Source organism: Oncorhynchus tshawytscha, linkage group LG01 (assembly GCF_018296145.1).
Source record: "Oncorhynchus tshawytscha isolate Ot180627B linkage group LG01, Otsh_v2.0, whole genome shotgun sequence".
In the NCBI taxonomy this organism is placed as follows: Eukaryota; Metazoa; Chordata; class Actinopteri; order Salmoniformes; family Salmonidae; genus Oncorhynchus; species Oncorhynchus tshawytscha.
The window spans coordinates 8315243-8341388 of record NC_056429.1 but is presented as its reverse complement, the minus strand read 5'-3'; the positions used below and the strand labels follow the sequence as shown (position 1 = coordinate 8341388).

At 45.4% G+C, this 26146-nt stretch overlaps 1 protein-coding gene across 4 annotated transcripts in view; it reads right to left on the bottom strand.

The window, feature by feature from the left end:
* LOC112258161 (GRAM domain-containing protein 2A-like) overlaps nt 1–26146 on the bottom strand; it is a 68983-nt gene that overhangs the window by 27935 nt on the left and 14902 nt on the right. For all 4 annotated transcript variants that reach the window (XM_042325641.1, XM_042325572.1, XM_042325552.1 and 1 more), the window contains 2 exons: nt 19415–19543; nt 5491–5548 (listed from right to left, as the gene is read on the bottom strand). In XM_042325641.1, coding sequence (XP_042181575.1) covers nt 5491–5548; nt 19415–19539 — 183 coding nt within the window. In that variant the 5' untranslated portion in view covers nt 19540–19543. The remainder of the gene's footprint in view (nt 1–5490; nt 5549–19414; nt 19544–26146) is intronic.

Below are 26146 nucleotides of genomic sequence, written 5' to 3'. Positions count from 1 at the left end.
TCAGACACACTTCCTGTGTCACACTGTGTTGTGTTCTAACTCAGACACACACAATTTTTTCTTCCTGTGTAACATCTAACAGTGCTCCCTTCCCTTCTCTGTCCCCTGTAATGGTGTGACAGACAATCCCTTCCCCTCTGTGTCTCAGCCTGGGTTATAATTGAGGCTCGACCAAAGACAGTACAGTATGAAATGAAGATTGGCCAAAACTGCTTCTCCAATAGAAATTCCAGATCACACTTGTCGGCGATGTCATGGCGACGTTGGCTAGCTAAGCTTATGAGTAGAAACACGTCATCAGGGCTAACAGTCGTCTCGTGCCGAACTGTGCATGTGAAGGCTGTCAAATCAAAGGCACTCTTTCGATATAACGTTGTTTTTGAAAAAAATGAAATCATATCAGGTTGTCACTTTCATGAGGTTGTAGTAATAACATGTTCCGGTTCGGATCTACGTTGGGCCTTTGGATTTCAATCGAATTAACAACTAAAGAATAATTTTTCACTTCTCTCATTGATTCCTCAAACACCAAACTCTGGCCTGGTCTGCTTGGTCTGTTTCGCAAGCGTTTCAGGAAGTCTTGCGATGATGCGCCTCTGGGTTAAGAAACTCTGTGGCTAGACACTAGAAGAAAGTTCTTGGTTTCTGGCCATTTTGAGCCTGTAATCAAACCTGCAAATGCTGATGCTCCAGATACTCAACTAGTCTAAAGAAAGCCAGTTGTATAACTTCTTTAATCAGGACAACAGTTTTCAGCTGTGCTAACAGAATTGAAAAGGTTTAAACTTGTTATAATGGAGGCTAGACAGAGACAGTAGCTCCTTTTCTGGAAACGTTTGTGGGTGATTTCCATGTGATAAATAGCCGTGTGTGTGTGTGTGTGTGTGTGTGTGTGTGTGTGTGTGTGTGCGTGCGTGCGTGCGTGCGTGCATGTGTGTGCGTGTGTGTGGTTGTGCAGTATAAAACTGTGAGAAGGCTATTTAAATCATAAGTCATAAGTCGTGTGTGTGTGTGTGTGTGTGTGTGTGTGTGCGTGCGTGCGTGCGTGCGTGCATGTGTGTGCGTACGTGTGTGGTTGTGCAGTATAAAACTGTGAGAAGGCTATTTAAATCATAAGTCATAAGTCGTGTGTGTGTGTGTGTGTGTGTGTGTGTACGTACAGTACAAGTAAAATGTTTGACTGGATTTTTCTTTATTTTTTAAAACTATTTTCTACATTGTAGAATAATAGCAAAGACATAAAAACTATGAAATAACACATATGGAATCATGTAGTAACCAAAAAAAGTGTTAAACAAATCTAAATATATTTTATATTTGAGATTCTTCAAAGTTGCCACCCTTTGCTTTGAAGACAGCTTTGCACACTCTTGGCATTCTCTCAACCAGCTTAATGAGGTAGTCACCTGGAATGCATTTCAAGTAACAGGTGTGCCTTGTTAAAAGTTAATTTGTGGAATTTCTTTCCTTCTTAATGTGTTTGAGCCAATCAGTTGTGTTGTGACAAGGTAGGGGTGTTATACAGAAGACAGCCGTATTTGGTAAAAGACCAAGTCCATAATATGGCAAGAACAGATCAAATAAGCAAAGAGAAACGATAGTCCATCATTACTTTAAGACATGAAGGTCAGTCAATACGGTCGCATGTGCAGTCGCAAAAACCATCAAGCGCTATGATGAAACTGGCTCTCATGAGGACCGCCACAGGAAAGGAAGACCCAGAGTAGGTGAAGCTTTGACTAGACAACCTCACATAATAATAAACATCCTAAAACTCATACCTATATGACCTGCATACAATATTCTGTGGGCTGCTGAATTTACTGTAGCCATGGTAAATAACTTGGACTCAGTCAATTGATATGACAAAATATCATGTCGTGTCTTAAACCGTGTAAAGACAGTATTTCAGTGTGACATTTCAAGTACCACTTCATGTTTCATCACTTCACGTTTCCCAGGGAACCGACGTAACATTCACACATCATCACTTCATGTTTCTCAGGGAACCAACATAACATTCACACATCATCACTTCATGTTTCCCAGGGAACCAACGTAACATTCATACATCATCACTTCATGTTTCCCAGGGAACCGACGTAACATTCATTCATCATCACTTCATGTTTCCCAGGGAACCAACGTAACATTCATACATCATCACTTCATGTTTCCCAGGGAACCAACATAACATTCATACATCATCACTTCATGTTTCCCAGGGAACCGACGTAACATTCATACATCATCACTTCATGTTTCCCAGGGAACCGACGTAACATTCATACATCATCATGTTTCCCAGGGAACCAACATAACATTCATTCATCATCACTTCATGTTTCCCAGGGAACCGAGCATTCATACATCATCACTTCATGTTTCCCAGGGAACCGACGTAACATTCATACATCATCACTTCATGTTTCCCAGGGAACCGACATAACATTCATACATCATCACTTCATGTTTCCCAGGGAACCGACATAACATTCATTCATCATCACTTCATGTTTCCCAGGGAACCGACATACATCATCACTTCATGTTTCCCAGGGAACCGACATAACATTCATTCATCATCACTTCATGTTTCCCAGGGAACCAACATAACATTCATACATCATCACTTCATGTTTCCCAGGGAACCAACGTAACATTCATACATCATCACTTCATGTTTCCCAGGGAACCGACGTAACATTCATTCATCATCACTTCATGTTTCCCAGGGAACCAACGTAACATTCATACATCATCACTTCATGTTTCCCAGGGAACCAACATAACATTCATACATCATCACTTCATGTTTCCCAGGGAACCGACATAACATTCATTCATCATCACTTCATGTTTCCCAGGGAACCGACATAACATTCATACATCATCACTTCATGTTTCCCAGGGAACCAACATAACATTCATACATCATCACTTCATGTTTCCCAGGGAACCGACATACATCATCACTTCATGTTTCCCAGGGAACCAACATAACATTCATACATCATCACTTCATGTTTCCCAGGGAACCGACATAACATTCATTCATCATCACTTCATGTTTCCCAGGGAACCGACATACATCATCACTTCATGTTTCCCAGGGAACCAACATAACATTCATACATCATCACTTCATGTTTCCCAGGGAACCGACATACATCATCACTTCATGTTTCCCAGGGAACCAACATAACATTCATGCATCATCACTTCATGTTTCCCAGGGAACCAACATAACATTCATACATCATCACTTCATGTTTCCCAGGGAACCGACAAAGATCATCACTTCATGTTTCCCAGGGAACCAACGTAACATTCATACATCATCACTTCATGTTTCCCAGGGAACCGACATACATCATCACTTCATGTTTCCCAGGGAACCGACGTAACATTCATACATCATCACTTCATGTTTCCCAGGGAACCGACGTAACATTCATACATCATCACTTCATGTTTCCCAGGGAACCGACGTAACATTCATACATCATCACTTCATGTTTCCCAGGGAACCAACATAACATTCATTCATCATCACTTCATGTTTCCCAGGGAACCAACGTAACATTCATACATCATCACTTCATGTTTCCCAGGGAACCGACGTAACATTCATACATCATCACTTCATGTTTCCCAGGGAACCGACATACATCATCACTTCATGTTTCCCAGGGAACCGACGTAACATTCATACATCATCACTTCATGTTTCCCAGGGAACCGACGTAACATTCATACATCATCACTTCATGTTTCCCAGGGAACCAACATAACATTCATACATCATCACTTCATGTTTCCCAGGGAACCGACGTAACATTCATACATCATCACTTCATGTTTCCCAGGGAACCGACGTAACATTCATACATCATCACTTCATGTTTCCCAGGGAACCGACGTAACATTCATACATCATCACTTCATGTTTCCCAGGGAACCGACGTAACATTCATACATCATCACTTCATGTTTCCCAGGGAACCGACGTAACATTCATACATCATCACTTCATGTTTCCCAGGGAACCAACGTAACATTCGTTCATCATCACTTCATGTTTCCCAGGGAACCGACATACATCATCACTTCATGTTTCCCAGGGAACCAACGTAACATTCATACATCATCACTTCATGTTTCCCAGGGAACCGACGTAACATTCATACATCATCACTTCATGTTTCCCAGGGAACCAACATACATCATCACTTCATGTTTCCCAGGGAACCAACGTAACATTCATACATCATCACTTCATGTTTCCCAGGGAACCGACGTAACATTCATACATCATCACTTCATGTTTCCCAGGGAACCGACGTAACATTCATACATCATCACTTCATGTTTCCCAGGGAACCGACGTAACATTCATACATCATCACTACATGTTTCCCAGGGAACCAACGTAACATTCATACATCATCACTTCATGTTTCCCAGGGAACCGACGTAACATTCATACATCATCACTTCATGTTTCCCAGGGAACCGACATACATCATCACTTCATGTTTCCCAGGGAACCAACATAACATTCATACATCATCACTTCATGTTTCCCAGGGAACCGACGTAACATTCATACATCATCACTTCATGTTTCCCAGGGAACCAAAATAACATTCATTCATCATCACTTCATGTTTCCCAGGGAACCAACGTAACATTCATACATCATCACTTCATGTTTCCCAGGGAACCGACATACATCATCACTTCATGTTTCCCAGGGAACCAACGTAACATTCATACATCATCACTTCATGTTTCCCAGGGAACCAACATAACATTCATACATCATCACTTCATGTTTCCCAGGGAACCAACGTAACATTCATACATCATCACTTCATGTTTCCCAGGGAACCAACATAACATTCATACATCATCACTTCATGTTTCCCAGGGAACCAACATAACATTCATACATCATCACTTCATGTTTCCCAGGGAACCAACATAACATTCATACATCATCACTTCATGTTTCCCAGGGAACCAACATAACATTCATACATCATCACTCATCACTTCATGTTTCCAGGAACCAACATAACATTCATACATCATCACTTCATGTTTCCCAGGGAACCAACATAACATTCATACATCATCACTTCATGTTTCCCAGGGAACCAACATAACATTCATACATCATCACTTCATGTTTCCCAGGGAACCAACATAACATTCATACATCATCACTTCATGTTTCCCAGGGAACCAACGTAACATTCATACATCATCACTTCATGTTTCCCAGGGAACCGACATACATCATCACTTCATGTTTCCCAGGGAACCAACGTAACATTCATACATCATCACTTCATGTTTCCCAGGGAACCAACATAACATTCATACATCATCACTTCATGTTTCCCAGGGAACCGATGTAACATTCCAGTGGGTAGAAACACCATAATAAAACAGTGGAATCTGGACACAGTAAAAACAACTCACCGAGCCCCTGTAGCATTTCTTGACATCTTCATACGTCAGGTCATCAATCAGTTGCAGCCTGTAGAGGAGGGACAGAGGAGAGACGGGGGAGAGACAGGGGAGAGGCAGAGCAGAGGCAGAGGAGGGGCAGGGGAGAGACAGGGGAGAGACGGGGAGAGACAGGGGAGAGGCAGAGGAGGGACAGAGGAGAGACGGGGGAGAGACGGGGGAGAGACAGGGGAGGGGCAGGGGAGAGGCAGAGGAGGGGCAGGGGAGAGACATGGGAGAGACAGTGGAGGGGCAGGGGAGAGGCAGAGGAGAGACAGGGGAGGGGCAGGGGAGAGGCAGAGGAGAGACAGGGGAGGGGCAGGGGAGAGACAGGGGAGAGGCAGGGGAGAGGCAGAGGAGAGACAGGGGAGAGGCAGGGGAGAGGCAGAGGAGAGACAGGGGAGGGGCAGGGGAGAGACATGGGAGAGACAGGGGAGAGACAGGGGAGAGGCAGAGGAGGGGCAGGGGAGAGACAGGGGAGAGACGGGGAGAGACAGGGGAGAGACAGAGGAGAGACGGGGAGAGACGGGGAGAGACAGGGGAGAGACAGGGGAGGGGCAGGGGAGAGGCAGAGGAGGGGCAGGGGAGAGACAGGGGAGAGACAGAGGAGAGACAGGGGAGGGGCAGGGGAGAGGCAGAGGAGGGACAGAGGAGAGACAGGGGAGAGACAGGGGAGAGACAGAGGAGAGACAGGGGAGGGGCAGGGGAGAGGCAGAGGAGGGACAGAGGAGAGACGGGGGAGAGACAGAGGAGAGACAGGGGAGAGACAGGGGAGAGGCAGGGGAGAGGCAGAGGAGGGGCAGGGGAGAGACAGGGGAGAGACGGGGAGAGACAGGGGAGAGGCAGAGGAGGGACAGAGGAGAGACGGGGGAGAGACGGGGAGAGACAGGGGAGGGGCAGGGGAGAGGCAGAGGAGGGACAGAGGAGAGACGGGGAGAGACGGGGAGAGACAGGGGAGGGGCAGGGGAGAGGCAGAGGAGGGACAGAGGAGAGACGGGGGAGAGACAGGGGAGGGGCAGGGGAGAGGCAGAGGAGGGACAGAGGAGAGACGGGGGAGAGACGGGGGAGAGACAGGGGAGGGGCAGGGGAGAGGCAGAGGAGGGACAGAGGAGAGACGGGGGAGAGACAGAGGAGAGACAGGGGAGAGACAGGGGAGAGGCAGGGGAGAGGCAGAGGAGGGGCAGGGGAGAGACAGGGGAGAGACGGGGGGGGCAGAGGCAGAGGAGGGACAGAGGAGAGAGGGGGAGAGACGGGGAGAGACAGGGGAGGGGCAGGGGAGAGGCAGAGGAGGGGCAGGGGAGAGACATGGGAGAGACAGGGGAGGGGCAGGGGAGAGGCAGAGGAGAGACAGGGGAGGGGCAGGGGAGAGGCAGAGGAGAGACAGGGGAGGGGCAGGGGAGAGGCAGAGGAGGGGCAGGGGAGAGACATGGGAGAGACAGGGGAGGGGCAGGGGAGAGGCAGAGGAGAGACAGGGGAGAGACAGAGGGGCAGGGGAGAGACAGGGGAGGGGCAGGGGAGAGACAGGGGAGAGACAGAGGAGGGGCAGGGGAGAGACAGGGGAGTGACAGAGGGGGGCAGGGGAGAGACAGAGGGGCAGGGGAGAGACAGGGGAGAGACAGGGGAGAGACAGGGGAGAGACAGAGGAGGGGCAGGGGAGAGACAGAGGAGGGGCAGGGGAGAGACAGGGGAGGGGCAGGGGAGAGACAGGGAGAGACAGAGGAGGGGCAGGGGAGAGACAGAGGAGGGGCAGGGGAGAGACAGGGGAGAGACAGAGGGGCAGGGGAGAGACAGAGGGGCAGGGGAGAGACAGGGGAGAGACAGGGGGGAGAGACAGGGAGAGACAGAGGAGGGGCAGGGGAGAGACAGAGGAGGGGCAGGGGAGAGACAGAGGAGGGGCAGGGGAGAGACAGGGGAGAGGCAGGGGAGAGACAGGGGAGAGACAGGGAGAGACAGGGGAGAGACAGGGGAGAGACAGGGGAGGGGCAGGGGAGAGACAGGGGAGAGACAGGGGAGAGACAGGGGAGAGACAGGGAGAGACAGGGGAGAGACAGAGGAGGGGCAGGGGAGAGACAGAGGAGGGGCAGGGGAGAGACAGGGGAGAGACAGGGGAGAGGCAGAGGAGAGACAGGGGAGAGACAGGGGAGAGACAGGGGAGAGACAGAGGAGGGGCAGGGGAGAGACGGGGGAGAGACAGAGGAGGGGCAGGGGAGGGACAGGGGGAGAGACAGAGGAGAGACAGGGGAGAGACAGGGGAGAGACAGGGGAGAGACAGAGGGAGGGGCAGGGGAGAGACAGGGAGAGAGACAGGGGAGAGACAGGGAGAGACAGGGGAGAGACAGGGGAGAGACAGAGGAGGGGCAGGGGAGAGACAGAGGAGGGGCAGGGGAGAGACAGGGGAGAGACAGGGGAGAGACAGGGAGACAGGGAGAGCAGGGGAGAGACAGGGGAGAGACAGGGGAGAGACAGAGGAGAGACAGAGGAGAGACAGAGAAACAGAAAAGGTGAGGAGTGGTGACACTTTCTATGGTTTGTCACCATCATTGCTGATGATTCGTTTGTAGCGTCAATTTATTCTTCATATAAGATTACGGTAGCATGTACTGTTAAACTGCTGTAATGATGAACATATAACTCCTAGATTAGAGAGGCACACACAAGCCCGGTCTTATTCTCTCCCTCTCTCTGGCACTCGCACATCTAAGTGATTGATGCTGAACTAAGACCACTAGAGCCCAAAGTAGGCCCACTCTAATATCCCCAAGGAACTCTTATAGACTACTTCCTATTCCCGGCCCAAGCCTGGCATTCTGAATTATACTGTACATACAAACCAACATAGAATCATAACTGGTGAAATTCTAGAACCTGACTGTACCTGTTCATATAATGACAAGTCTGTTAAAAGAATAGATCACCCAATTTACAACAAGGACATATTGGTTTCTTTACCTTGTACAGTGCATTTGGAAAGTATTCAGACACCTTGACTTTTTCCACATTATGCAACGTTAAAGCCTTTGCTAAAATGTATTAAATTGTTTTCCCCCCTCATCAATCTACACACAATACTCCATAATGACAAAGCAAAAACAGTTTTTTTCCCGAAATGTTTGCAAATGTATTAAAAATCAAAAACTTAAATATTACATTTACATAAGTATTCAGACCCTTTACTCAGTACTTTGTTGAAGCACCTTTGGCAGCGATTACAGTCTTCTTGGGTATGACGCTACAAGCTTGGCACACCTGTACTTGGGGAGTTTCTCCCATTCTTCTCTGCAGATCCTCTCAAGCTCTGTCATGTTGGATGGGGAGCGTCGTTGCACAGCTATTTTCAAGTCTCCGCAGAGATGTTCAAGTCCGGGCTCTGGCTGGGCCCCTCAAGGACATTCAGAGACTTGTCCCGAAGCCACTCCTGCATTGCAGGACAAGGATCCAGTGTGCTTAGGATCCTTGTCCTGTTGGAAGGTGAACGTTCACCCCAGTCTGAGGTCCTGAGCAGGTTTTCATTAAGGGTCTCTCTGTACTTTGCTCCGTTCATCGTTCCCTTGATCCTGACAAGTCTCCTTTCCCTGCCGCTGAAAAACATCCCCACAGCATGATGCTGCCACCACCATGCTTCACCGTAGGGATGGCGCCAGGTTTCTTCCAGATGTGATGCTTGGCATTCAGGCCAAACAGTTCAATCTTGGTTTCATCAGACCAGAGAATCTTGTTTCTCATGCTCTGAGAGTCCTTTAGGTGCCTTTTGGCAAACTCCAAGCGGGCTGTCATGTGCCTTTTACTGAGGAGTGGTTCCCATCTATCCACTCTACAATTAAGGCCTGATTGATGGAGTGCTGCAGAGATGGTTGTCCTTCTGGAAGGTTTTCCCACCTGCACAGAGGAACTCTGGAGCTCTGTCAGAGTGACCATTGCTCAGTTTGGCCGGGCGGCCAGCTCTAGGAAGAGTCTTGGTGGTTCTAAACTTCTTCCATTTAAGAATGATGGAGACCACAGTGTTCTTGGGGACCTTCAATGCTTCGTACATTTTTTGGTACCCTTCCCCAGATCTGTGCCTCGACACAATCCTGTCTCGGAGCTCTACAGACAATTCCTTCGACCTCATGGCTTGGTTTTTGCTCTGACATGCACTGTCAACTGTGGGACCTTATATAGACAGGTGTGTGCCTTTCCAAATCATGTCCAATCAATTGAATTTACCACAGGTGGACTCCAATCAAGTTGTAGAAACATCTCAAGGATCAATGGAAACAGGATGCACCTGTGCTCAATTTCGGTCTCATAGCAAAGGGCCTGAATACTTAAGCAAATAAGGTATTTCTGTTTTTTTATATATATAAATTTGCTAAAATTTCTAAGAAACTGTTTAGATTGTGTAGATTGATGAGGATTTTTTAAAATCCATTTTAATGTAAAAAAAAGAAATGTAGAAAAGGGGGAGGGATCTGAATACTTTCCAAATGCACTGTAGGTAAGACAGCAATCCATTCGGTGGCCAATGAGGGACATTCAAGTCTTCAGACCGGTTGTGACCGGTTTTCACTGATAGGTCACAATCAGTCTCTCCGGGTATTCAATTCTCCTGTGGTTCTGGGGTTAGTTAGAACATCAATTCTCCTGTGGTTCTGGGGTAAGTTAGAACATCAATTCTCCTGTGGTTAGTTAGAACATCAATTCTCCTGTGGTTCTGAGGTTAGTTAGAACATCAATTCTCCTGTGGTTCTGGGGTTAGTTAGAACATCAATTCTCCTGTGGTTCTGTGGTGTTCTGGGGTTAGTTAGAACATCAATTCTCCTGTGGTTCTGGGGTTAGTTAGAACATCAATTGTCCTGTGGTTCTGGGGTGTTCTGGGGTTAGTTAGAACATCAATTCTCCTGTGGTTCTGGGGTTAGTTAGAACATCAATTGTCCTGTGGTTCTGGGGTGTTCTGGGGTTAGTTAGAACATCAATTCTCCTGTGGTTCAGGTTGTTGGATTCTAGTTTGAAATACACTTATTCAGACAACACTATATACTAGAACTATACTAGAACGTATTGATTACTTTACATAAATGTTGATTAAATGTTGATTAATGTGCACTTGTCCCTGTAAAAAACAAAGTATAATTTAAAACTCAAACTCAAACTATATTTTGGGGTCAGTGGAGATTGGATAAGAACTAGGAGCATGGAATGTTACCGAGTGAGACAATGGGGGATGCAGGGAGTTTACATTCTGTCGAACATGGTATTGCTAAATCACATGGATCATATGGAGGGAGGCAAAGGGCAACAGTCTGGTTTCAGTCAGGAATTTGGCTTGAGGTCAGATCAGATGAAATGAGAAGGAACATTCCTATTAGACACATGCACTTTCATGCCCACAAAGATTCCAGCAGGAAGCGGGGCCATGACTACACCAGTGAGAGGAACCAATTTAAGTTCCTGACTAGCAACAGAGATGTGTTGGCTATGTAGATATGCAAGGAGGTGACTCCTCCTAGTAGGAGGGTAGAAAGATATGTGCTTCTCCTGTGGTTCTGGGGTTAGTTAGAACATCAATTCTCCTGTGGTTCTGGGGTTAGTTAGAACATCAATTCTTATACCCTTAGTCTGGTAATGAATCAAACCTAGTGATACATCCATTATACCCTTAGTCTGGTAACAAATAAACCTAGTGACACATCCATTATACCCTTAGTCTGGTAACAAATAAACCTAGTGACACATCCATTATACCCTTAGTCTGGTAACAAATAAACCTAGTGACACCCTCCATTATACCCTTAGTCTGGTAACAAATAAACCTCCAGTGATACATCCATTATACCCTTAGTCTGGTAACAAATAAACCTAGTGATACCCTCCATTATACCCTTAGTCTGGTAATGAATCAAACCTAGTGATACATCCATTATACCCTTAGTCTGGTAACAAATAAACCTAGTGACACATCCATTATACCCTTAGTCTGGTAACAAATAAACCTAGTGACACATCCATTATACCCTTAGTCTGGTAACAAATAAACCTAGTGACACATCCATTATACCCTTAGTCTGGTAACAAATAAACCTAGTGACACATCCATTATACCCTTAGTCTGGTAACAAATAAACCTAGTGATACATCCATTGCGACATTGTGGGAGGATGACCAACCTTCCAATCGATGGCAATGCATTTCTTAGCCGCTATAAATGCTAGATTACACAGTTTCTTCAGATAACAGTATCCAGTATCAACATTTCCAAGCAAACAAAAACAGGGCGTATCTGTAGACGTGATGAGATAAAAGAACATACTTTTTTAGCTAGAAATCAGCCAGCCTTCACAAGACCATAACATGTGGAAATATGTTTCCTGGTGTGTGTTACATCTCCACCACAGGAGACTTACATTTCTGAGTGCTTGATATTCAGTTTCACTGACATATAGTATATGGGGTCAACAAAGTGAAAGACTAAAGTTACATACATGGGATGCTTTATTGAATTGCACAGTGTTTAGTTTTAGAATTGGCCCCTGTCATTCTAAGCTGAGACATGCTCATTAGCTCATTAGCTCATTAGCTCATTAGCTCATTCGCTCATTAGCTCATTAGCTTTTCTGAAACGTAACCTTATGGGCTTTCTGTTTCAATGACAATCTACAATACACTGCTCAAAGAAATAAAGGGAACACTAAAATAACACATCCTAGATCTGAATGAATGAAATATTCTTATTAAATACTTTTTTCTTTACATAGTTGAATGTTCTGACAACATGGAGTTGTGCTTATCAACCCATGGAGTTCTGGATTTGGAGTCACACTCAACATTAAAGTGGAAAACCACACTACAGGCTGATCCAACTTTGATGTAATGTCCTTAAAACAAGTAAAAATGAGGCTCAGTATTGTGTGTAGCCTAAACGTGCCTGTATGACCTCCATACAACGCCTGGGCATGCTCCTGATGAGGTGGCAGATGGTCTCCTGAGGAATCTCCTCCCAGACCTGGACTAAAGCATCCGTCAACTCCTGGACAGTCTGTGGTGCAACGTGGCGTTGGTGGATGGAGCGAGACATGATGTCCCAGATGTGCTCAATTGGATTCAGGTCTGGGGAACGGGCGGGCCAGTGCATAGCATCAATGCCTTCCTCTTGCAGGAACTGCTGACACACTCCAGCCACATGAGGTCTAGCATTGTCTTGCATTAGGAGGAACCCAGGGCCAACCGCACCAGCATATGGTCTCACAGTTTGATTTCACAGAAGTGTGATTGACTTGGAGTTACATTGTGTTGTTTAAGTGTTCCTTTTATTTTTTTTTGAGCAGTTTTTTGAGCATGTAGTACCTTCTCTGGATGGTTTTAAGCTGCAGTAATCTATGTCTGAGATGATATGAACACGACTGGGCCTTCACACACACATCTGTATCCATTCATCATCATCAAGAGCGTCTCCCAGGTCTTCCTCACATGTTTGGTTTACATGTTTTGTGTCATTGGGAAAAGCCTCGATCAACCCTTGATACAGTTTGGAAATCATCTTTAGAGGTTTCGTCAAACTGACATAAAATAGTTTCTGGCTTGTCCATTGCTGCACAGAAAGAATAAAGTGTTGAAAATAATTCACTGGTCTTCCCTGGATGCCTGACCCTGATGAGACTACTGCCACCATTTTATCCTGCTCAGATAAGGCATGACGAAGAATGATCTTGGTGTCCATTGGTATAGGTTGATTGGGATTATCCAATCAATGGTTCAATAATTGAAATTACCATAATTCCCAGATCTCATACTGTAGCTTTAAGCTGCTGTCCTGTAGCTACTGTACTGAAGGTCTAGCCATCAAATCAAGATGGAACTTTGTAACCATTCACTGATTGTTATAATATATTTGCAAAATTCACGTGAACTCTGTAGACTGGTCTTCCCTGGCTGTCTGACCCTGCTGGGACACCTGTCACCATCTGATCCTGCTAAAACATGATGAGCATAGTGTTGTGCACCATGACAGTGAATCCTGTAGAGCTGTTTATACCGTGTCAGTGTGAAAAGTAGGGAGTTACCTAGGGAAACTGACAGATCAATAACGTTACATTGATATGCTGACTCTAATAAAAACTGACATTGCGCTTTCAAAAAATGTCAGAATATCAGTCTTTTTTAAACTCGGGAAGTCAGTTTTCAATGACGGCCTAGGAACAGTGGGTTAACTGCCTTGTTCAGGGGGTAGAATGACAGATTTGTACCTTGTCAGCTCAGCGATTCGATCTTGCAACCATTTCGGTTACCAGTCCAACGCTCTAACCACTAGGCTACCTGCCTCCTCTACACTCTAACCACTAGGCTACCTGCCACCTCTACACTCTAACCACTAGGCTACCTGCCACCTCTACACTCTAACCACCAGGCTACCTGCCACCTCTACACTCTAACCACTAGGCTACCTGCCACCTCTACACTCTAACCACCAGGCTACCTGCCACCTCTACACTCTAACCACTAGGCTACCTGCCGCCTCTACACTCTAACCACTAGGCTACCTGCCGCCTCTACACTCTAACCACTAGGCTACCTGCCGCCTCTACACTCTAACCACTAGGCTACCTGCCGCCTCTACACTCTAACCACTAGGCTACCTGCCGCCTCTACACTCTAACCACCAGGCTACCTGCCACCTCTACACTCTAACCACTAGGCTACCTGCCACCTCTACACTCTAACCACTAGGCTACCTGCCGCCTCTACACTCTAACCACTAGGCTACCTGCCGCCTCTACACTCTAACCACTAGGCTACCTGCCACCTCTACACTCTAACCACTAGGCTACCTGCCGCCTCTACACTCTAACCACTAGGCTACCTGCCGCCTCTACACTCTAACCACTAGGCTACCTGCCACCTCTACACTCTAACCACTAGGCTACCTGCCACCTCTACACTCTAACCACTAGGCTACCTGCCACCTCTACACTCTAACCACTAGGCTACCTGCCACCTCTACACTCTAACCACTAGGCTACCTGCCACCTCTACACTCTAACCACTAGGCTACCTGCCACCTCTACACTCTAACCACTAGGCTACCTGCCGCCTCTACACTCTAACCACTAGGCTACCTGCCGCCTCTACACTCTAACCACTAGGCTACCTGCCGCCTCTACACTCTAACCACTAGGCTACCTGCCGCCTCTAAGCTCTAACCACTAGGCTACCTGCCGCCTCTACGCTCTAACCACTAGGCTACCTGCCACCTCTACACTCTAACCACTAGGCTACCTGCCACCTCTAACCTGACCACTAGGCTACCTGCCACCTCTACACTCTGACCACTAGGCTACCTGCCGCCTCTACACTCTAACCACTAGGCTACCTGCCACCTCTACACTCTAACCACTAGGCTACCTGCCGCCTCGACGCTCTAACCACTAGGCTACCTGCCACCTCTACACTCTAACCACTAGGCTACCTGCCACCTCTACACTCTGACCACTAGGCTACCTGCCACCTCTACACTCTAACCACTAGGCTACCTGCCGCCTCGACGCTCTAACCACTAGGCTCCTAAACCACTAGGCTACCTGCCGCCTGCTCTAACCACTAGGCTACCTCCGCCTCACTCTAACCACTAGGCTACCTGCCGCCTCGACGCTCTAACCACTAGGCTACCTGCCGCCTCTACACTCTAACCACTAGGCTACCTGCCACCTCTACACTCTAACCACTAGGCTACCTGCCACCTCTACACTCTAACCACTAGGCTACCTGCCACCCGGTCCTTAATCGTTTGGCCGCTGGATTCATCGTTTGATTAAGGTGATTAAAGTGATTAAGGTGTAGTGTGATTGAGGCAAAAATAATAGTTAACGTTAGCCAACTTTTTGGCCAAAGAAAATCATTGCAGTTTTGTAACTGCAATTTATTTTGGACATAGTAATTGCAGAATAACTGCATTTATTTTGGACACAGTAATTGCAGAATAACTGCATTTATTTTTTATTTATGTTTAACCTTTATTTAACTAGGCAAGTCAGTTAAGAACAAATTCTTATTTACAATGACGGCCTAGAAAAAGTGGGTTCAGGGGCAGTACGACAGATTTGTACCTAGTCAGCTCAGGGACTTGAACGTGCAACCTTTCGGTTACTAGTCCAACGCTCTAACCTACCCTGCCTCCCCAGTTATACTGCACTCTGACTACAATCTTTTTTCATAGATAAAACTGCTAACTGAGAAGCTGACCTTCCTTTGCCATCCTAGGATCACAAGGCTGGGTAGGTATGATGACACCACTGTGGGCCGTGCCAAGATTGCCAGACCTCCCTCCACTCCCTGCCTTCAGGGAAAAGAGAAGGCTGATCTGAACTGAACCAAGGACATGTTACATCAAGAGTATTAAACAGCTCGCCACAGTCATCTGTAATGTATTCCATCTGTGAGCCACACCAAATACGCATATACACGGAGTGTACAAAACATTAGGAACACTTTCCTAATTTAGTCGTACCGCCTGGAGGATCATGGTCCCTGGGCATGAGCCCGGTGTACCCGGTCGGTTTTCAGCCACGATTACTACAGGTTTAGTTAACTGGCTAGACCAGTGGTTCCCAACCACCTTGATGGGATAAAAAAAAAATCCATACAGCCGGCCCTGGTTGGTAGCATCAGGAAGTGACCTCGATTTCTAGGCCTTCTCACGATCGTTCTGAAAAATAACCGAGCGACAACGAGACGTGGAAGTTGGGGTAACGTGAGACAGATCTAGGGGGGAAACATTGGGTTGTTAATGTGTTACTTCTTCCACTCAACCTTTAGTATTTTTATATGGTTTAATAGACAGGTATATACTGAATATAGAAGGAGATAAAGTGAGAATTTATTATTTTATTTCACCTTTATTTAACCAGGTAGGCTAGTTGAGAACAAGTTCTCATTTACAACTGCGACCTGGCCAAGATAAAGCAAAGCAGTGTGACACAAACAACAACACAGAGTTACACATGGAGTAAACAAAACATACAGGCAATAACGCAATAGAAGAAAAAAAAGAAAGTCATAAAGAGAGAGAGGGGATTGAACCCCAGGCTCCGGTGGGGAGGCACAGCTCTGCACAATTTAGACAGGATACAAGCTGTACTAGTGTGGTTTTCTAGTCTAGTCAGTGAGCTGAAGTGACCCGGGTGGGCTGAGAGAGAGACAGTTAATCCCAAACTGTGTGTTTGTCCTGCAACCTGCTGTCTTTTATAATGAGGGAGGAGCAGACAGACAGGAAGAGGAAGAGAGGAGGAGACAGACAGGAAGAGGAAGAGAGGAGTAGACATTTCTGCTGGCAGTAGCATCAGGTCAACCCAAAGACAAACAGGAAGAGGAGGAGACATTTCTGCTGGCAGTAGCATCAGACAAACAGGCTCAACCTGTGGCAAAGACAAACAGGCTGTCTGTGTGTCTGTGTGTGTGTGTGTGTGTGTGCGTGTGTGTCTGTGTGTGTGTGTGTGTCTGTGTGTGTGTGCGTGTGTGTGTCTGTGTGTGTGTGTGTCTGTGTGTGTGTGTGTGCGTGTCTATGCGTGTGTGTGTGTGTGTGTGTGTGTGTGTGTGTGTGTGTGTGTGTGTGTGTGCGTGTCTATGTGTGTGTGTTCGGGCTGGCATGATATGGGACAAAAATCAAACAGATTTTTTTTTAACCAAATACTTATATATATTTGAAGTCCGATATATATCAAAACACTTGGATGAACTGTTGTAATTCTAGAAATGAATAGTATAATAACTCTACCTACATGTAAATTTGACCTCAATTACCTCGACTAACCGGTGCCCCCTCTATATAACCTCCACATAGACTCTGTACTGGTACCCCCTTCCCACCCAGACCACGAGACAGTCTTCCCACCTAGTCACCAATGTTGAAGAACAAGGTGTGATTCTATTCTACTCGATGCCAACGTAAATAAATATGAAGGGAAAGGGAAACAGACCACAGAGACCTTTAACTGTCTTTGATGGGCAAGCTGCCAGTGTTTGGCAGTCCTTTGTTGTATTCTAAGCTACTAACTCCTTCTGTACACACAGGGGCCTGCAGACTGGAGCGGAATTCAGGTGGGGACTTGTAGGCTACTTAATAACCTCTTGAAACTAGGGGGCAGTATTTTCATTTTTGGAAAAATAACGTTCCCAAAGTAAACGGGCTATTTTGTCAGGGCAAGATGCTAGAATATGCATATAATTGACAGTTTAGGATAGAAAACTCGAAAGTTTCCAAAACTGTAAAAATATTGTCTGCGAGTATAACAGAACTGATATTGCAGGCGAAAGCCTGAGAAAAATCCATTCAGGAAGGGACTCTTATTTAGAAAGCTCTGCGATCCTATGCGTCCCTATTGAGCAGTGAATGGGATATCAACCAGATTCATTTTTCTATGGCTTCCCTAATGTGTCTAGTGTCACAATACATAGTTTCAGGCTTTTATTTTGAAAAATGAGCCTGAACGACAACATTGCGTCAGTGGTCAGCTGGAGGCTCTCAGAGTGTTTTGTGCGTAAGAGACAAATGCGGCCATTGTTTCTCTCTTTCTTACTAAGAAGCCACCTGTCCCGGTTGATATATTATCGAATAGATATTTTAAAAACACCTCGAGGATTGATTATAAAAAAACGTTTGCCATGTTTCTGTCGATATTATGGATCTAATTTGGAGTATTTTTTGGCATTGTCGTGACCGCAGTTTCCGGTGGATTTCTCAACCAAACGTGAAGTACAAACGGAGGTATTTCGGCAATAAAAATAATCATTAAGGAACAAAATGAACATTTGCTGTCTAACTGGGAGTCTCGTGAGTGAAAACATCCGAAGCTCATCAAAGGTAAACGATTTAATTTGATTGCTTTTCTGATTTTCGTGACCAAGCTGCCTGCTGCTAGCTGGACATAATGCTATGCTAGGCTATCGATAAACTTACACAAACGCTTGTCTTGCTTTGGCTGTAAAGCATCATTTCTAAATCTGAGATGACAGGGTGATTAACAAAAGGCTAAGCTGTGTTTCACTATATTTCACTTGTGATTTCATGAATATGAATATTTTCTAGTAAGATTTTTTGTCCGTTGCACTATGCTAATTAGTGTCAGTTGATGACAATTCTCCCGGATCCGGGAGAGGGAGTTCCAAGAGGAGCGGACAGGGTTATTGAATACGGGCAGAAAGAGGTGGAGATATCACTGTACATTATAATGCTAGTTGCTAATTTGCCTCCCTGTCTTTTAAGTCCACCTAGCAAGCAATGACAGCAATGGGTGATGGCACATCGAATCAAATCTAATTTTATTGGTCACATACATATATTTAGCAGATGTTATTGCGGGTGCTTGTAAATGACATCTTAATGACGTTATTTTATAGTTGCTAAAAAGACTTTAACAAAGCGTCCATATTCAACCAGTTCACAACCTGATCATGACGTCATTGTAACCAGTTTTGCTAACTGGCAGTGTACTGGGATCAGTCTAGACACATTCACCATAACATTCACCATAACTTACAGTGTAAGTAAGTTACAGTGTCTGCACTGAAAATTTAGCAACATGGGAGATGACTCATGAAGAATGCTTGTTCAGCTTCTAATCAGAGATGGCTTGTTAACGGCCCCTCGTGACTGCATGGGGAGACACTATCCATCTGTTTACCACTCTGGAGTCCGCTGGGAGGGAGACGACTTTCACACTAGAGTCGGAGGCATCTTCAACTTTTGCGCCGAACGCAAGCTAAAATAACAATAACACTAATTTCTGGTATCCATGAGTTCATCTGACTGCTGGGAAAAAAGGGCTTAATTGCCAAATGATCCAACTATCCCTTTAAAATGAGCATTGAGGAGTTATTGGGAGGATTTAGCTGATCCTAGATCGGTGTCAAAGAAGAGGAGATGCCTCACCTGAACTGTGGTTGGCAGTGCCCATCGTCCTCCTTGGCGGCCTCGGTCAGCAACTCCAGCGGGCTCAGGACACTGATGTCCTCACTCTGCTCCTGTTGGTCCATCATCATCGTCATCATCATCATCAGCCTGAGGTGACAGAACAGAACACGACACCCCATCACAGACTGAGAAAACTAAATGATTAACACATCACTCACACACAAGTACACAACCTTTTCTACTCGTTGTTGCCTAGTCAGACCGTACTGTGCTGCCAGCTGATATGTCCTTTTCACATTGGCCTTTTCAGAAACAATGATGGATTCACAACCAGGCAGCTTGGTTTCACTCAGCTCAGGGGTGTGAAAAGCCTTATATACTCCATGTCCCAGGGGAAGGTTGGTCAAAAAAAGGGGAGAGGAGCATGTCTGAGGAAGATCTGGTGACAATTCCTCTCCTTAGCATGTGTGGCTAATGCAATTATTTCCTGACACAATTTCCCACTTGCGCCTAGACCTTTCTTTTCAGAACAGTTTCAAAGGGCTTTTTCCTTTCTGTAGTTTTAGCAGATGCAAAGTCAATGGGAAATGCCATGCTGTGGAACACCTAGAGTAACAAACAGAGCATGGGTGGAGGGAACAGGGGTGGGGGGTGGTCCTGCTTGTCTTGAGTGGTTTCCTGCTTGTCTTGAGTGGTTTCCTGCTTGTCGTCATGAGTGGTTTCCTGCTTGTCGTGAGTGGTTTCCTGCTTGTCGTGAGTGGTTTCCTGCTTGTCGTGAGTGGTTTCCTGCTTGTCGTGAGTGGTTTCCTGTTTGTCGTGAGTGGTTTCCTGTCAATCCACTAAACTGGTACACAGCCTACAGTAGCGCACCCTGACCTTAAACAACAACAACATCTTTCATGACCTACTACTAGCATTGTGACCCTACTCTGAGACTAGAGAGTTGTTCATGAGAAAAACAGCAGCAGACTGTGTGGCTGTATGAGGGAAGAAAGGCATGCGAACAGTTGACTGGTTAGCTTGGAGTGGTGGATCATTTTTGATACACACAGGAAACTGTTGAACGGGGAAAAACCCAGCAGCGTTGCAGTTCTTGACACAAACCGTTGCGCCTGGTACCTACTACCATACCCCGTTCAAAGGCACATAAATATTTTGTCTTGCCCATTCACCCTCTGAATGGTACACATACACAATCCATGTCTCAATTGCCTCGAGGCTTAAAAATCCTTCTTTAACCACCCGTCTCCTCCCCTTCATCTACACTGATTGAAATGGATTTAACAAATGAAATCAATAAAGGGTCATAGCTTTCACCTGGATTCACCTGGTCAGTCTATGTCATGGAAAGAGCAGGTGTCCTTCATGTTTTGTGCTCTCAGTGTAAAATAGATCTCCTGGGAAATGAGTTTCATCAATGCTTCTCTTCTCTAATCACTGTGACGTAAGGTGAAGGTGGTTTATTGGTTGATTTGGCTTGAGTTCCAAGTGTGGAGGTCTAAGCATGGCTGTATCGATCGAGGCTTCCACAGGCCTTCGAAGGTGGTGATGGAGGCTTCCACAGGCATTCTGATGGTGATGATGAAGGCTTCCACAGGCATTCTGATGGTGATGATGGAGGCTTCCACAGGCATTCTGATGGTGATGAAGAAGGCTTCCACAGGCATTCTGATGGTGATGATGGAGGCTTCCACAGGCATTCTGATGGTGGTGATGGAGGCTTCCACAGGCATTCTGATGGTGGTGATGGAGGCTTCCACAGGCATTCTGATGGTGATGCAGGTTGACGTGTGACTGGGGAGGTGTGGTCACTAAGATACAGGCACCAGCTGGTATATAATCTAGAACAGTTCCCCAACCTTCTTTCCCCAGGGCCCCCTTTTTATTGATTTGGTATCATTATTCATTGAGCCTATATTAAATACATCACAAGCTTGGTTGGTAGAACCCTCACAGGCTCACAATACAAAACTCATAAAAACTCAAATTCATTTAACATGTCTGTGCCTGCCCTGTCTGTTTCCCTTCAGATTTAATTAGGATACACGATTTAGCACAATGAAGGCCTCCCGAGTGGCTCTGCGTTCTAAGGCATTGCATCTCAATGCAAGAGGTGTCACTACAGTCCCTGGTTCACGTCAGGCCGTGATTGGGAGTCCCATAGGCACAATTGGTCGGTAGGCCGTCCTTGTAAATAAGATTTTTTTTTTAACTGACTTGCCTCGTTAAAAGGTTATATTTTAAAAAATGTAAGAAATTGAGTAATATATGCTATGATTGATGACACTGATATTCCTCCTATAAAATACTATATTTTGGGTTCTATGTAGAACCCTCTGCGGAAAGGGTTTTACATGGAACCCAAAAGGGTTCTACCTAGAACCAAGAAGGGTTCTGGGGACAGCTGAAGAACTGTTTTAGGTTCTAAGAGTGTATAGGCGATGAGAGAGCAGGGTTATGTAAGAATGTGATTCTCCCTTTGTCAGTTACACAACCCTGCTCGCTCTTTCATCTTTCCTTTCTAAAACTTTAGCCAAATTTGCCAGTCATGTAGGAAGGGCTGGATCTGAGGTCAGTGTAGATGAATGCCTGGTGATTCCCCAGGCCAGGTATTTCCTGGTTTCATCTACCAAACATCCTCTTTTCTTTCCACTTTTATTCAAAACGTCATGTTCTCTGAAGTTCAGTAAGCCCCTTGGTGACTGGCTGCCTGGCTTCCTAGCTCCCCCAGGACCAGAGTGACATACACTGACATGGCCTGGTCCCAGATCTGTGTGTGCTGCCTGGCGTCCTAGCTCCCCCAGGACCAGAGTGACATACACTGACATGGCCTGGTCCCAGATCTGTGTGTGCTGCCTGGCGTCCTAGCTCCCCCAGGACCAGAGTGACATACACTGACATGGCCTGGTCCCAGATCTGTGTGTGCTGCCTGGCGTCCTAGCTCCCCCAGGACCAGAGTGACGTACACTGACATGGCCTGGTCCCAGATCTGTGTGTGCTGTCTGGCGTCCTATCTCCCCCAGGACCAGAGTGACATACACTGACATGGCCTGGTCCCAGATCTGTGTGTGCTGTCTTGCCAACACCCATGACCATTATCACACAGTGATTAAAAGACATCTAGGACCAGCCTAGTATTGAGATGATGGTTAAAAATGATCTAGATACGATATTAAAACACTCTCCAGATAGTTCAAAACATACATTTAATTCAGAGGCTTTATTAACCATCCAGCCTCACTTCCAAACTGGGCACGCCACTTCATTTCAACGTGGATAATTGGATAATTAATATTTGGTAGACATTGATTAATGAGATTTCAACCTTTTATTCATTCACTCTAAACAAAGTCAACCAGAAGTTTGTTGAATTCCCAATGTGTTATCACTATGCTTTCAACCGTGTAAAGAGCACAACCAAATACCAATGGAAAAACAATGTCTGATTTCTGGTTTGAATCGTCATCTAAATGTGTTATCACAGCGCTTTGAACCACTTAAAAGCACAACAAAGTTCAAATGGGAAAACAATGTCTGATATTTTTGATATTTTTTTCAACAACTTAACAACTTAATGTGTTCTCACTGTGCTTCTTCATCTAATAGCACAACCCAATGACCCGGATTGTAGTTGAGATTACATTAAATGTACATGGTGCAAGTGATCCATACCAGTCGAGATTCTGTACAGATTATTACAGCAAATGTGAAGATCTCCACAGACCTGCCATGACCTATGACCTGCGATCTTTAACGTGCACGCTCTCTATTTTTACATAAAAATAAATAGTTCCAGTAACCTCAGAATGTAGCCATGGATGTGTTTCTCACTTTAAGGTTGAATAAATACTGTTACATTAGTTTGTAAGATAACGTTACGCTATTCACTGTATTTCAAAAGTGATATTGAATTGCGTTCGGTTGTCAACGCAACCAAATATCAACATTGAAAGGATAATGCTTGGATAGTTTCATCTTGACTTAATCCTATTCTTTATAGACCGAAATATTCTCATTGATGATACATGACTTATAAAGTATAGTTACATTTCATTTGCTTTGTTAAACCAACCCTTTGTAATGTTTTCGCAACAGTAAATAGATTTAGTTATTAAGAGATCTTTCAATAATCAATCTCCGAATTGTTTATTTAACTCGGCAAGTCAGTTAAGAACAAATTCGTATTTACAATGATGGCCTAGGAACAGTGGGTTAACTGCCTTGTTCAGGGGTAGAATGACAGATGTTTTACCTTGTCAGCTCAGGGATTCGATCTAGCAACCTTGCGGTTACTTGCCCAATGCTCTAACCACTAGATAGTAGTTACTGACAAATATCTAAGCAGGACTGAGCTTGGTTAAAATCCTGGATGGGAGACCAAATGAAAAGCTGTAGATAGATCAACTCTCCAGTAGGAGGTGCTGTAAATAGATCAACTCTCCAGTAGGAGGTGCTGTAGATAGATCAACTCTCCAGTAGGAGGTGCTGTAAATAGATCAACTCTCCAGTAGGAGGTGCTGTAAATAGATCAACTCTCCAGTAGGAGGTGCTGTAAATAGATCAACTCTCCAGTAGGAGGTGCTGTAGATAGATCAACTCTCCAGTAGGAGGTGCTGTAGATAGATCAACTCTCCAGTAGGAGGTGCTGTAGATAGATCAACTCTCCAGTAGGAGGTGCTGTAGATAGATCAACTCTCCAGTAGGAGGTGCTGTAGATAGATCAACTCTCCAGTAGGAGGTGCTGTAGATAGATCAACTCTCCAGTAGGAGGTGCTGTCTAGCTTATTTATTTTCAGATAGAGGATATAACGTTGAAGATCTGACATTTCAGATATTTTATACAAGGTTTGTCTATGTTGAAATTTGGTTACCACGATAACATAATCCTGTGGTTGAAATTCCACCCCTAAAAAAATCTAATGTACAGTATTTTCCACATGGTTTCCACATCACAATACATTGATAATGTTGAAACAAGGTTGATTGAACCAGTTGTTTTTGTTGCCCAGTGGATTGAACCAGTTGTTTTTGTTGCCCAGTGGATTGAACCAGTTGTTTTTGTTGCCCAGTGGATTGAACCAGTTGTTTTTGTTGCCCAGTGGATTGAACCAGTTGTTTTTGTTGCCCAGTGGATTGAACCAGTTGTTTTTGTTGCCCAGTGGACTGAACCAGTTGTTTTTGTTGCCCAGTGGACTGAACCAGTTGTTTTTGTTGCCCAGTGGATTGAACCAGTTGTTTTTGTTGCCCAGTGGACTGAACCAGTTGTTTTTGTTGCCCAGTGGATTGAACCAGTTGTTTTTGTTGCCCAGTGGACTGAACCAGTTGTTTTTGTTGCCCAGTGGATTGAACCAGTTGTTTTTGTTGCCCAGTGGATTGAACCAGTTGTTTTTGTTGCCCAGTGGATTGAACCAGTTGTTTTTGTTGCCCAGTGGACTGAACCAGTTGTTTTTGTTGCCCAGTGGATTGAACCAGTTGTTTTTGTTGCCCAGTGGACTGAACCAGTTGTTTTTGTTGCCCAGTGGACTGAACCAGTTGTTTTTGTTGCCCAGTGGACTGAACCAGTTGTTTTTGTTGCCCAGTGGATTGAACCAGTTGTTTTTGTTGCCCAGTGGATTGAACCAGTTGTTTTTGTTGCCCAGTGGACTGAACCAGTTGTTTTTGTTGCCCAGTGGACTGAACCAGTTGTTTTTGTTGCCCAGTGGATTGAACCAGTTGTTTTTGTTGCCCAGTGGATTGAACCAGTTGTTTTTGTTGCCCAGGGGACATTGAACCAGTTGTTTTTGTTGCCCAGTGGATTGAACCAGTTGTTTTTGTTGCCCAGTGGATTGAACCAGTTGTTTTTGTTGCCCAGTGGACTGAACCAGTTGTTTTTGTTGCCCAGTGGATTGAACCAGTTGTTTTTGTTGCCCAGTGGATTGAACCAGTTGTTTTTGTTGCCCAGTGGATTGAACCAGTTGTTTTTGTTGCCCAGTGGATTGAACCAGTTGTTTTTGTTGCCCAGTGGACTGGGCCGTTATGTCTCCAGTCAGACACTGTCGTAAAACACGTATTCACACCTTCATGTACTGATATGATGTTACTCCTGTCGGTCTTCAGCACTTGGCTGGATAAACACTTCCATGGACACTGATGCAAATGGTAAGAAAATGATCTCTCCCTCTCTCCCGGAATCAACACCCATCCACATGCATGGAAATGAAACTGATTAAATCTTTGGGTGCAACCGAATAGCCTACAGGTTTACTGTTCATTCACAAATGGTACGCTGTCATTACTAAAAAAACACACTATAAAAGGCTGCTCTTCAGGAGAACTAATGACATTGAAGGAGCGGCGGTTTCACAACTAACAATCAACAGTTCTATTGTGTAGTGCTGCTACTGGCTCCAAATTAGATCCAAAATATTTCTGAACCTCCTCAATGGGTCTCTTGTTCAAGTGTCCTTCAGTGATCTCACCGCTTCAGTGCTGCCTGTCCCACAAATGAGTCCATTTCAAACACAGCAAACAATCACATTGATGTGTCCGACTTGATCTGTAACACATGCTGACACAGGGCAGCAGGTAGCCTAGCCGTTAGAACACAAGCTGACACAGGGCAACAGTTAGCCTAGCCGTTAGAACACAAGCTGACACAGGGCAGCAGGTAGCCTATCCATTAGAACACAAGCTGACACAGGGCAACAGGTAGCCTAGCCGTTAGAACACAAGCTGACACAGGGCAGCAGGTAGCCTAGCCGTTAGAACACA